General features: G+C 33.6%; 1 protein-coding gene and 1 pseudogene across 1 annotated transcript; one reads left to right on the top strand and one right to left on the bottom strand.

Moving 5' to 3' along the window:
* The first annotated feature begins 1,544 nt into the window (after window positions 1-1,544).
* LOC114283999 (putative germin-like protein 2-1) lies at window positions 1,545-3,032 on the top strand. The gene is made up of 2 exons (XM_082873175.1): window positions 1,545-1,740; window positions 2,335-3,032. The coding sequence occupies exons 1-2, from the start codon at window positions 1,623-1,625 to the stop codon at window positions 2,883-2,885; spliced, it is 669 nt and encodes a 222-aa protein (XP_082729301.1). The 5' UTR covers window positions 1,545-1,622; the 3' UTR covers window positions 2,886-3,032.
* Window positions 3,033-4,142: 1,110 nt separating this feature from the next.
* LOC114283995 (putative germin-like protein 2-1 pseudogene) lies at window positions 4,143-10,143 on the bottom strand (annotated as a pseudogene).
* Between the last annotated feature and the right edge of the window lie 1,422 nt (window positions 10,144-11,565).

Consider the following 11,565-nt stretch of genomic DNA (forward strand, 5'->3'; position numbering starts at 1 on the left):
AGAAAAGCAAGTGAAAAGCATTGCCATTTCATTCAAATCCCCTGGCACACCTGGCGCAAGGCAGAAGCAAACACAAGAGTGTGAAAATCACTGCTGTTCATTCAAATCAGTTGGCATTACTGGCTCCAAGGCAGAAACAAACTCAAAAGAAAATGAAAAGACAAACGCAAAACAAAATGGTGATGCCCGAGGTAACACTCCTGGAATCACCCGACCTTAAGCCCACATTGGACCCATATACACCCCCGGAATCACCCGATCTTAAGCCCACTTTGTCCATCAAGCCCACACGTCCATCAAGCCCACAAGTTCTATACAAACTATCCGACAAAATAAACGGTTCGGATCATCAAAACGAAATCCATAGTGAACCCCACGGATCGAAACAATGACCTCCAATCCATAATAAAATATTTTTATAAAATATTTAAAATATTTTTTGAAATAGAAAAGTCAATAGAAGCATTTCAATAAGCAATTAGAAAAAAGATATTGGAAATGGACTTAGTTGTTGAAGAACCGTTCACCAATGAATTAAATGGTGAATGAGGAAAAAGGTTACTAATTGAGGACTTGGTAATTCTTCTCTCATTAGCATTGGAACACACTTAACGAAAAATTCAACTACTCTTATCTATATTTATATTAACTACTTTTGTCATCTAAGCCTTCGGCCCTAGGATATCATATTACATGATCATCATCTAAATATATAATAAAAATTAATTTGATAAAATAAATAAGCAAATAAATACATAAAAGATTTATTAATTTTATATAATTTTATCTTTGGTGGGTAGAAATAATTTTAAATTTTTTTTAAAAAAAAATTGACATTTATTTTTTGTCAAATTAGTTTGTATTTTATCAAATTGACAACTTCACCATGAAATTGAGCAATGGTATCTTCAATTGTCCTTATTTAGAACAATATTCAAAATTTATAATCAAATGTGTCACAATTAAAAAGTTAGAGATATGAATTCCAAATTATAAAGACTGTTAGTATAATTCGCCCTAACGAAAAATTCAACTACTCTTATCTATATCTATATTCAACTATTCTCGACGGGCCATTTAATGCCCCAGTCCAGATGGTATCTAGCCTTTTTTCCTATCAGCATTATTGGGAGGTTGTTGGGCCTGCTATTAATTAAAAATGTTAGACAATTTCTCAATCGCTCCTAATTATATATTGTATATAGAGATATATAGATACGTATGCCATGCTAGCTTTTCAGCTCATTTCAAGCAGATGGACATAGAAAGTCCAATTTGCTTTCCTTGGGAACAGTCTTAAATCCTTTGGAATATAATGACAAATTCAAATATATTGCTCAAGCACTTATTAGAAAGGGGTTTAGTTGTTGAAGAACAATTCATCCTTGAATTAAATGGTTGAGGACTTGGTAATTCGTCTCTCATTGGCATCAGAAAATATTTTATTAAAAATTCAACTACTCTTATCTATCTAAATCTATAAATGGATAGGCTTTCCATGTTTTGATATCTGTCTCCTCCATCAAGCAATTGGGCATAGACATTCCAATTTCCTTTCAAAAAAAAGAAAAGAAAAAAAAAGCTAGTACAATTTTGTGTTTTTTTGTTTTCAAGTGATAAAAATGGGCACTCACTTTATCCTTGTAACCATAGCCATTATGGCCTTGGCTTTCACACTAGTCTCTGCTTCAGACCCTAGTCCTCTACAGGACTTTTGTGTTGCTATCAATAACTCCGATGGTATATTTCATGCTCATCTCTATCTCCCAACTTTGAGCCTTCCAAACTTAAGTTTTAGATTTTGAAATATGATTTTAGTGACAAAACTTATTCAAAGCAGTTGTATTTTGATGATAATCAAAACCTCATTTTTTTGGTTGGAATTATATATAGTCCATGTCAGTTTTTCATTTTGAAGTCAAATATTGATTGATTAAATATACTTTTTGTAGCGTAAATATATTTTTGGGTTGTAAATATGTTTTTGTGTCATTTTGATAATCAATATTTTAGTATTCAAAGTATTAAATATGCATTATATTTTGTCTCCCTCACTGTCATCGTCAATATTCAACATCAAAATACACAATATTTTATGAACAAAAAATACACATCAGCTTAAAAAAAGGTTAATTACCCTTTCGGTTAGCAAAATATACGATATGTTTCATTTTGGTCTCCAACATTTTAATTATTTTAATTTGTAAAGCACCAATTTTTAATTTCTTAGAAGTCATTATTGTAACATTATTGAAAATTGATTAGTATTTATATAACTTCTTATTTCTTTCACCCAATCTTATTGAAGCACAACTCCATTTCCTTTGGATGCAGTGTTCGTGAATGGCAAAGTCTGCAAAGACCCAAAGCTTGCCACAGCTGATGACTTCTTCTTTTCCGGCCTCCTTACTCCTCAAAGCACATCAAACCCAGTTGGGTCGAAGGTAACTCCCGTAAACGTTATGCAAATACTAGGCCTTAATACTCTTGGCATCTCTTTAGCTCGCATCGACTTTGCACCTTATGGCCTCAACCCACCCCACACACACCCTCGTGCAACTGAGGTCATCGCGGTTTTGGAAGGTACTCTTTACGTCGGCTTCGTGACCTCCAACACCGACAACCGTCTCTTCACAAAGGTTTTGTACCCAGGAGATGTGTTTGTGTTCCCACAGGGTCTCATTCACTTTCAATTTAATAATGGAAAGACTAATGCAGTAGCTCTTGCTGCCTTAAGTAGCCAAAACCCCGGAACCATCACAGTTGCTAATGCAGTGTTCGGGTCAAATCCAAGGATTTCTGATGATGTTCTTGCCAAGGCATTCCAAGTGGACAAGAAGGTGGTAGACTATCTTCAAGCTCAATTTTGGTGGCCCAGCAACTAGAGAAAGAAAGAATGGAGAACCTATGAATCTATTATTTGTTAAACTTTAAATAAATATGATGCAATAATTAATAATTGCCTTGGTTGTGGATGATATTCTTAAAATTGTTTTCCTATGATTTTACAATAATGAAGTTTGTTAGTAGTACTCTCTCTCTCTCTCTCTCTCTCTCTCTCTCTCTCTCTCTCTCTCTCTTCCCTTATATAATGATGACATTCTCTTGATCTTTTTCTAGGCTCCCTATTGATATAATGATGACACTGTTGATATTTCTCTAGGCTCACATATCAAACTTTTGGTTATTGTAATCTTCCAATTATTTTTGAGCAAATTTCATTTTTACCCCTATACTTGCACACGATTTTCAATGACACTCACAGACTTCGAATAATTTCAATTTTACTCCCATAGTTTTTGAAATTGTATCAATTTTGCCCCTGCCATCAAATTTGAAATGGAAAAAGTTAAAAAAAATTTTTGTATTTTGGCCCCAAATTTTAAATGATAAATGCAAGTCTACCCTTTCATACCCGAACTAACCATCTCTCCTCTTTACACCTCTACAACTTCGTTGGCCACCACTATCGGCGGCGGCGGCTAGGCCTCCTCCTCCCTCAACCATTGCAGGGTTTATGGACTATTGGTGAGAGTTGTCCAGGTCCATTAGATCTCTTTATCAGTAACCACATAGTGAATTCAAATTGCAAATTAACTTCCCAAATAACTAATGAGTCAAACACAAAACACAGACAAATACAAAAGAGAGATATAGAGAGAAATACACAAGTAAAACAAGATTGTAATGTTTACTTTAAAGGTTTAAGCTAATGAGCAAACTCAAAAAGCATATCTTTAGCCTCCCTCAGCCAACAAAGAAAGAATAGTGTTACTATTGGTGTTGGTGCTGTTCTTATTGGAACCCTCTATCTTTCGAGTTGAAGAAGGCTTACTCAAAGTGCTAATTGGGCTAAAAAATGCTCATCCCCAGCTCTTACTCCTCCCATGAGAAAGATATCTCACCGCCATTGGTGTTGTCGCCATCTTGCCACTCATATGATTGTTTTCTTTAGCTGAAGATGAAATCCAGTGAGAAGATGAAGAAATGATCATGAACCCACTAAAAATCCTACCACATTTGACTTTCTCTTTCATACAATTCTGTCCACCACCACGACGGTGGAGATGGGTGACTGTAGGCTTGCCTTCCCTCTAATACTCGACTCACACGAAAGTACAGTCCCCAAGCCTAGTTGAGATTCACTCGAAAAAGTCCTCGGAAAAGCTCATGTTTCCACAGCCAATAGATCTAGATCTAGAAGCTTTCCGATCAAACGCAACTTGATATGGGCTCTTATTCTCCCCCACTACCACAAACTCCTCTCTCTTGTTCGCCGACCTATACGAGCAAGATCCAATTGAAGAAGCCTTTACTATTGAAGGTGCCTCTACTATTGAAGATGATGTGTAGTAAATCTCTTTACAAGCATATGAAGAACTCCATCTGCAATCCACGATATACATATACATATATAAATATATGTGTGTGTATATATAAAGAGAGAGGAGAGAGAGAGAGAGAGAGAGAGAGAGAGCAGAGAAGGGGGCTTACACTTGTGCTATGTGTTTTGTATTCAAAAGATGGTGATGATTTTGTTGTGAAAAGGGAAGAGGGATACGGAAATAAGGGTGGTGAAACTGGGTCTTGGTGATCTGAGGAGAGTAGAATAAGAGCCAGACAACTCCCATCTTCAGTCCATAAATTCTATAGTAGTGAAGGGATGAGGAGGGTTAGCCACCACCACCAGTGGTGGTGGCTGGTAGAATTGTAGAGGTGTAAAATAAGAGAGGGTGAGTTTGGGTAGGAGATGGTGGGTTTGCATCTATCATTTGAAATTTGGTGCCAAAAAGCAATTTTTAAACTTTTTCCTTTTCAAATTTGATGGCAGGAGTGAAATTGATACGATTTCAAAAACTTTAGGGATAAAATTGAAATTATTCAAAGTCTGGGAGTGTCATAAAATATCGTGTGAAAGTATAGGGGTACAAATGAAATTTGCTCATTATTTTCGACCTAGCATTGGCTTGACTCGACTGAACCCTAAAACATATGAGTTGGGCTTAGGCTAAAGAATATGAATTCTAGGCATGGTGGGCGTTTTGAGACCTGACCCAAAACTCGACCCATAAGACCATCCCAAAAGCCCACATTGGACCCATATACACAAAATAATTGATTTATTTTTTATCTATTCCCCCCCCTCCATCTTACATGTATGAATATATGCATTTTTAGTAAGTAATAATTTTAACAATAAAAACTGAGTGTCTAGCATGCCAGCTATATGAAACTAGTAATTAAATTTCTATGAGATTAAAGATGCATACAATTCAATAACATAATCATAACATATGTAATTTTGTATTTCAATAATTAAAGATTTTTTTTTTAAAAAAAAAATCATGATTCAAAAAGTGACTATAGTTGTTTTAATGTATTTCAAAATTTTGTATTACAATTCTTTACTTTTTAATAAATTTGGAATTTAATAAAAAAAAATATATGAATCAAAGTCGAAACTTGTATCAAATTAGGGCCATATGAGCCAAGTCTATTATTGACCGGTCAAAGTTTGTAGACGTGGGCTTTGTTAAAGCATTCAGCTTAAAAACAAATTGATTAAGAGTGGAGAGACTCTAATCACGTTAATGTTGTACTATTAGTTATATTCATGAATATTTCCAACTGGACCACATAAATTGAAATTAAAACCTTTAAGGACTAAAAATAAACGAAATTGATAATGTAAGTATGAAATAAATAAAATTGTGATAAAATTATAATTAACTCAAAATAATTAAAATAAAGAAGTATTTGTTACTTAATATTATAATACAAAATTAATGACAACAAAATAAAAATATTAGCTTTGTGTTCTTTAATCTTATTAAAAGAAAAGTCAACATAACTACAGTTAATTGGTGAAGAATCAATTCCTGTGGGGTCACATGTTATTTAGTCTAAGGTTTAATCTTTTTTTGGTAATAAGGACATGTGTTGAAAAGTTGTCTTTGTCGAAAAAATCTTTGGAAAATTGATAGGAAAAAGTAGCCTGTGGTTAGTGGCGATGAAGTAGACAGATAGGTGACATTGAATAGATGGGTGAATAAATAGGTGACACGTGTACAAATATGTGAACATTTGAATAGATAGGTGATATGTGTACAAATAGATAACATTTTGAACAGATACACAAATAGCTAAGATTTGAACAGACATGTGTCATTGGTCAAATAATGGCCCAACAAGGTTAAGGTTGGGCCTATTGGCCAAAAAGTTTCAAGAATGGACCTTCAGCCTAAGAGCATCCACAATGAGCTTTTTAAAAGAGGCATGTTGGTTATTTTTTTGATCAGCAAAAAAAAAAAAATCATTAAAACATGAAATTAAAGATACAAGAAGATGACAAGCATTGAGAGAGGCATGTTGGATATTGTAGCTACCATTATCCTATTTTACCACCTCCAATGGACTAGCTACGACAAAAATCATTTTAACAAATAATTTCAAAGCTAGCTACATATGGAGAGTTTTGGAAGGCTCTATAAACAGTTTGTGTGGTTAAATAAGTAAAATAAAGAGTAGCGTTGTAGTTTCTCTACGTGCCCATATAAACTATACCAAATTTATAAAATTTATTGCATTTTTTTATATAAAAACTCAAAAAATTATAAGATAAATTATAAATATATCCCTTGACATTTACATAAAAGACAGATTATCCCCTGTGATTTTGAAAATTACATCTTACCTTTTCAAATTTCTATTCGCATAGTAATGACCTGTTTTAGTTTCGATTGGCTAAAGAGGTTGGGGCTAAATTAGCCACTGAAACACAAAATAAGCTAAAAAGTCAATAAGACAAAATGTCACATTCAAATTATAATTATTTCACTTTTTCTCTTACAAAAGTCAAAAAAGTCAAAAAAGCAAACCCAAACGAACTTTTTAGTCCCAAGGTAAAAAGGCCCCAACTCAAAAAAGCCAACTAAAAAAGTTTTTGTCAAACGACAACTTTATTAATAAATCATCAGCTCAATTAGTAATTTTTAATGATGTCATAAATATATTTTAAAATATGGAAAAATTAGTGAAACATCCTCTACAACTTTGTATAGTAAGAGAGTTCCAAGATATTTTTTTTATTAGCTAAGGTCCCTCAAAATTTTCACAGAAAATTCGACTTAAAGAAATTTTGCCCAACTCAGAGAAATTTCACCTGACTCAGAGAAATTTTGGTCCTGCCTTAGAGAAATCTCGAAATTTCTCTCTGAAAATTAAAATTTCTCTAAGTCGGGGTGAAATTTATCTAAGTCGTGCAAAATTTCTCTGAATCAAATTTTCTCTGTAGAAATATTGACCGACCTTCACTACTATGAAAATATTATATGTCCTTTATTTTATAAAATCTTAATATCAGGGACCTTAAAAAAAAATTTCTATTTTTTTTTCTTGGGGCCATTTATAATTTTGAGGTAATAAGAGGGATTTTTGTATTTTTTGATAGTGTAAGGGAATTTCATAATTTTGCCAAATTTAAAAGAGGAAATTTTTTAAAATCTTAATGCTCATATGATTTAGGATAAATTAAACTAATCTCCATTAAGATAAGTACACAAGTTTGGTACAATTATATTTATATTATAACCGGAAAAATAATTTTCATAAAAAATATTTTGTCCTTTAATCATGCTATTAGTACCTGAAAAATGATAATACCAACGTTTTGACATTAAAATTTTTATGTTTTTTTATTTAATTATACGTGTGTCTATATATCATTGGTATTAGTTATACTTGTTTTATCACCGGTGTTAGTTACACTCCAGTAAATTTTTTGATAAAACATTAAGAATCTTTAGTATTTTTTTTTTCTTTCAAAAATAACATTTCATGGAAGTTATTTGAAAGGGGAAGGAGGGTCTCTAATTCACTATGTGAATCGAACGGCATTGTTAGACTCGTGAGACTCATCACGGGTCCTATTTTGATAATTCGAACCGTTCAATGTGTGGAGGTTGTTGAGTACTTCATTTCTATAAAAAATCACATTAATCTGATAAGGATAGTCCTTTGATCAGAATACATTTTTATTGACAATTTATTTTTAAAATCTTATTTACCATTAACAAAAATACGATTTGATCAAGGGACTATTGATATTTTATCAACGTAATTTTTTGCAGGGATGAAGTACTCGGGGAGCACTACACATTAAACAGTTTAAATTATCAAAATAGAATCCGTGGTGGACCTCACAAACCCAACAATACCGTTCAATCTATAAAGTGAATGGAGACCATCCTTTTTTTTATTTGAAAATATCATCATTGCTGCTAGCACTTTTCCCTAAACATCTTGTACAAGATTACAATAGTTAATTGTTGTCTCCTAACTATTTATTTTCTTATTTGTTATAAGTTGACATATTATTTCTCTATTGTTTATATATTTTTTTTAAAAAAATATAACGCAAATTCTAAACCATCCAATATGGGAGATTATAGAAAGATAAAAGAAGTGTCATCATTATATGAGACAAAGAGTACTATTTAAAAAATTTCATTATTACACAATAATAACAAGAAGGGTGATGTTATGGTACACACCCTCAAAAGTTTGGGAGACTTATGTGTAGGTTATAATAAGTGAACTTATTATTCAATAGGTCTTATGATAATTAGTGACATTTTTTTTTATGAAACACTATTAAAAAAATTCTCAATAATTGTTAATTTTCAGTGACAATTTGAAAATTTTGTCACTAATTATAAGTTTTAACGACAGTTTAAAAAAATATCACAAAAAAATCACTAATTTTTAACTTTTAGTGACAGTTTGAAAAATTCGTTATAAAAAAATGTCACTAATTGTAAGTTTTAGTGACAATTTATAAAAATCGTAACAAAAAAGAAAGTCACTAATTGTCAATTTTTAGTGACATGTGTAAACAATTGTCACAAAAAATTACCTTTAGCGACGATTTTACTAAGATTTATTTTCAATAGGATTTAATGAAAATTAAGTCGAATTATTATGACCTATTGATAGTTTATCTAAATGTTATAAGAACATTGTCCATAACCAACAATGTATTTTTGCTATATTAAAATATATATGTTTAAAGTTTAACAAATAATAGATTCATGATTCTATTCCCCATTTACTTCTTTAGTTGTTGGGCCACCAGAAATAAAGCTTGAAGATAGTCTACCACCTTCTTGTCCACTTGGATTGCCTTGGCAACAACATCATCAGAAGTTTTTGGATTCGACCCTAACACTACATTTGCAATGGTAATAACACTAGGGTTTTGGCTACTCAGACCAGAGATAGCCACTGCATTAGTCTTTCCCTCATTAAATTGGAAGTGAATGAGACCTTTTAGAAACAAAAAAACATCTTTTGGGTACAAGACCTTGGTGAAGAGATGATTTTCTAGATTGGAATTTACGAAACCAACGTAGAGGTACCCTCCAAGATCACAAGGATCTCAGTTTCGCGAAGGTGTGTATGGGGTGGGTTGAGGCCGAAAGGTGCGAAGTCGATGCAAGCTAAGGAGATGCCGAGAGTGTTGAGGCCTGGGATTTGCATAACTTTTACAGGAGTGACAATCGACCTAGCTGGGGTTGATGTATTTTGGGGAGTAAAGAGGCCAAAAAAAATAAAAATAAAAACTTACTTTTGGCGAGTTTTGGGTCATTGCAGAACTTGCCATCCACGAAAACTGCATGAAAATGAAATATAGATGTGTTTCAGTAAGTATTTGGTGAAAGAAATAAAATGTTAAACAAACTAATTAGCTTCAGTAATGTTACATGATGAGAAAATAAAAATCGACCCTTCATAAAACTAAAACAATTAAAATTTTGGGATCAAAATGAAATAAAATTGTATAGTTTAGGAACCAAATGAGTAATTTTTTATTTCAAAAATACTATTTATTTTGACAATGAATATTGGTGACGTCAACTAGTGTGACAACTTTAATGCATATTTTGATAATGAAATTGTCAAAATTAAAATGTTGAAAACTAAAATGACACCAAACATATATTTTCGAAGGCACAATGTTATGAGATAGAAGTGAGTATATAGTATATTAGTAGATTTGGAGTCCTTAACATCAACACATAAATCTTGTAGAGAATCGGAATCAAAAGCAAAGATAAGTGTGGAGGCCAAGGCCACTATGGCCATGGTCAAAAGCAAAGATAAGTGTGGAGGCCAAGGCCACTATGGCCATGGTTACAAGGAAAAAGTGAGTGGACATTTTAATTGAAGCAAATTGCAATTGATTGAAAGAAGGATTAACGATAACTAGCATGGCAAAGAGGTTGTGTGTTTATAGATATAGATCGATCAGATTAGTTGAATTTGTCATTATATTTTTGACAACACCAAGTCTTCAATGGTTAACTTTTTTTCTTCAATCATCTTGAAATGATGAACCATGAACCGTTCTTCAACAACTTTACTAGTTTATAATTTCGTTATGGGAAAATTACGTGGATAATCCTTATATTTTATTTTTTGTATCATTTTAGTTCTTACATTTTCAGTTTGTTCAAATTTTGATATTTAATTTTAAATTTTCTGTCCATTTGGTCTAATTGAGTATAAGTTCAAATGACAACATGCAGTCTCAAGATGAAGAACAGCTGCCAAGGCCACAGCTGCAGCAACAGATGCAGCTCTCTCAACACAGGTGTATGCCAATGTATGGCATAAGGAATACGTTAGAGACAAGAGGTTCATGTAGTGAGAGAAATGTAGGAGTGGGTTAGATTCAGTTAGTTAGTGTACGGGGAGGAAATAATTCTCCTCGTATAATCCTGTTGACCAAGTCCACGCTCCTCCGTACGACGTCGCTTTATCACCTGAAAACACAAATGTGAGCTAGCCGGCGGGTGTGTGCCGGAAACCTCTCCGATGCCTAAGTTAGTAAGCTTGACAAATAGACAAAGTTTTATGTTCTCAGAAAGAATTGTGTTCAATTACCTCCTTCAAGGGGGTGCTTGTGAGCTTTTATAAGTTTCCTGTGGCACAATCCTAGTAGGACTTGTATTTCTCCATGCAGAGTCCTCCTAGGATTCATACTCCTAAGGATAATGCTTATCCTTTTACACCCTCCCCCACTGCTTAAACCAAGTGGAATGGTTTTCACTTTGGCCGAACTACTATATAACCGAAATAAGCTGGGCTGCGCAGAGCCACAGAGAAGGCCGAACTGTCCTTAGCTCGGTTTTTCTCCTCCAGCTCCTTATCTCGGCTTTCCCCTGTTCAACCATGGTGTGTTTAGATCAAACTTCCAAGTAGCAAGTTCTGACCGACCTAACCATAATACGTCACGACCGGACTAAACGCAAGGCCGGACTCACTTCAAACTGCCACCGGACCGGAGTTGCTATACACACTCTTCAACCGGAGTAACCACACCTCTCCTGGGCCGGAATAACTTCACTTCTCCTGGGCCGGAGTATCTATACCTCTACTGGGCCGAAATAACACTACGGCTTCTTACCGATTCTTTCACACTATGGGCCGCATGGCCCAACTCACAGCTCGGCCCAATTCTTTCCCAAAAATTACCCTCTCAATTGCCCCTTAATTTCATCTGCA

The sequence above is a fragment of the Camellia sinensis genome, chromosome 6 (assembly GCF_055761805.1).
Source record: "Camellia sinensis isolate YWXY chromosome 6, ASM5576180v1, whole genome shotgun sequence".
Lineage (NCBI taxonomy): Eukaryota > Viridiplantae > Streptophyta > Magnoliopsida > Ericales > Theaceae > Camellia > Camellia sinensis.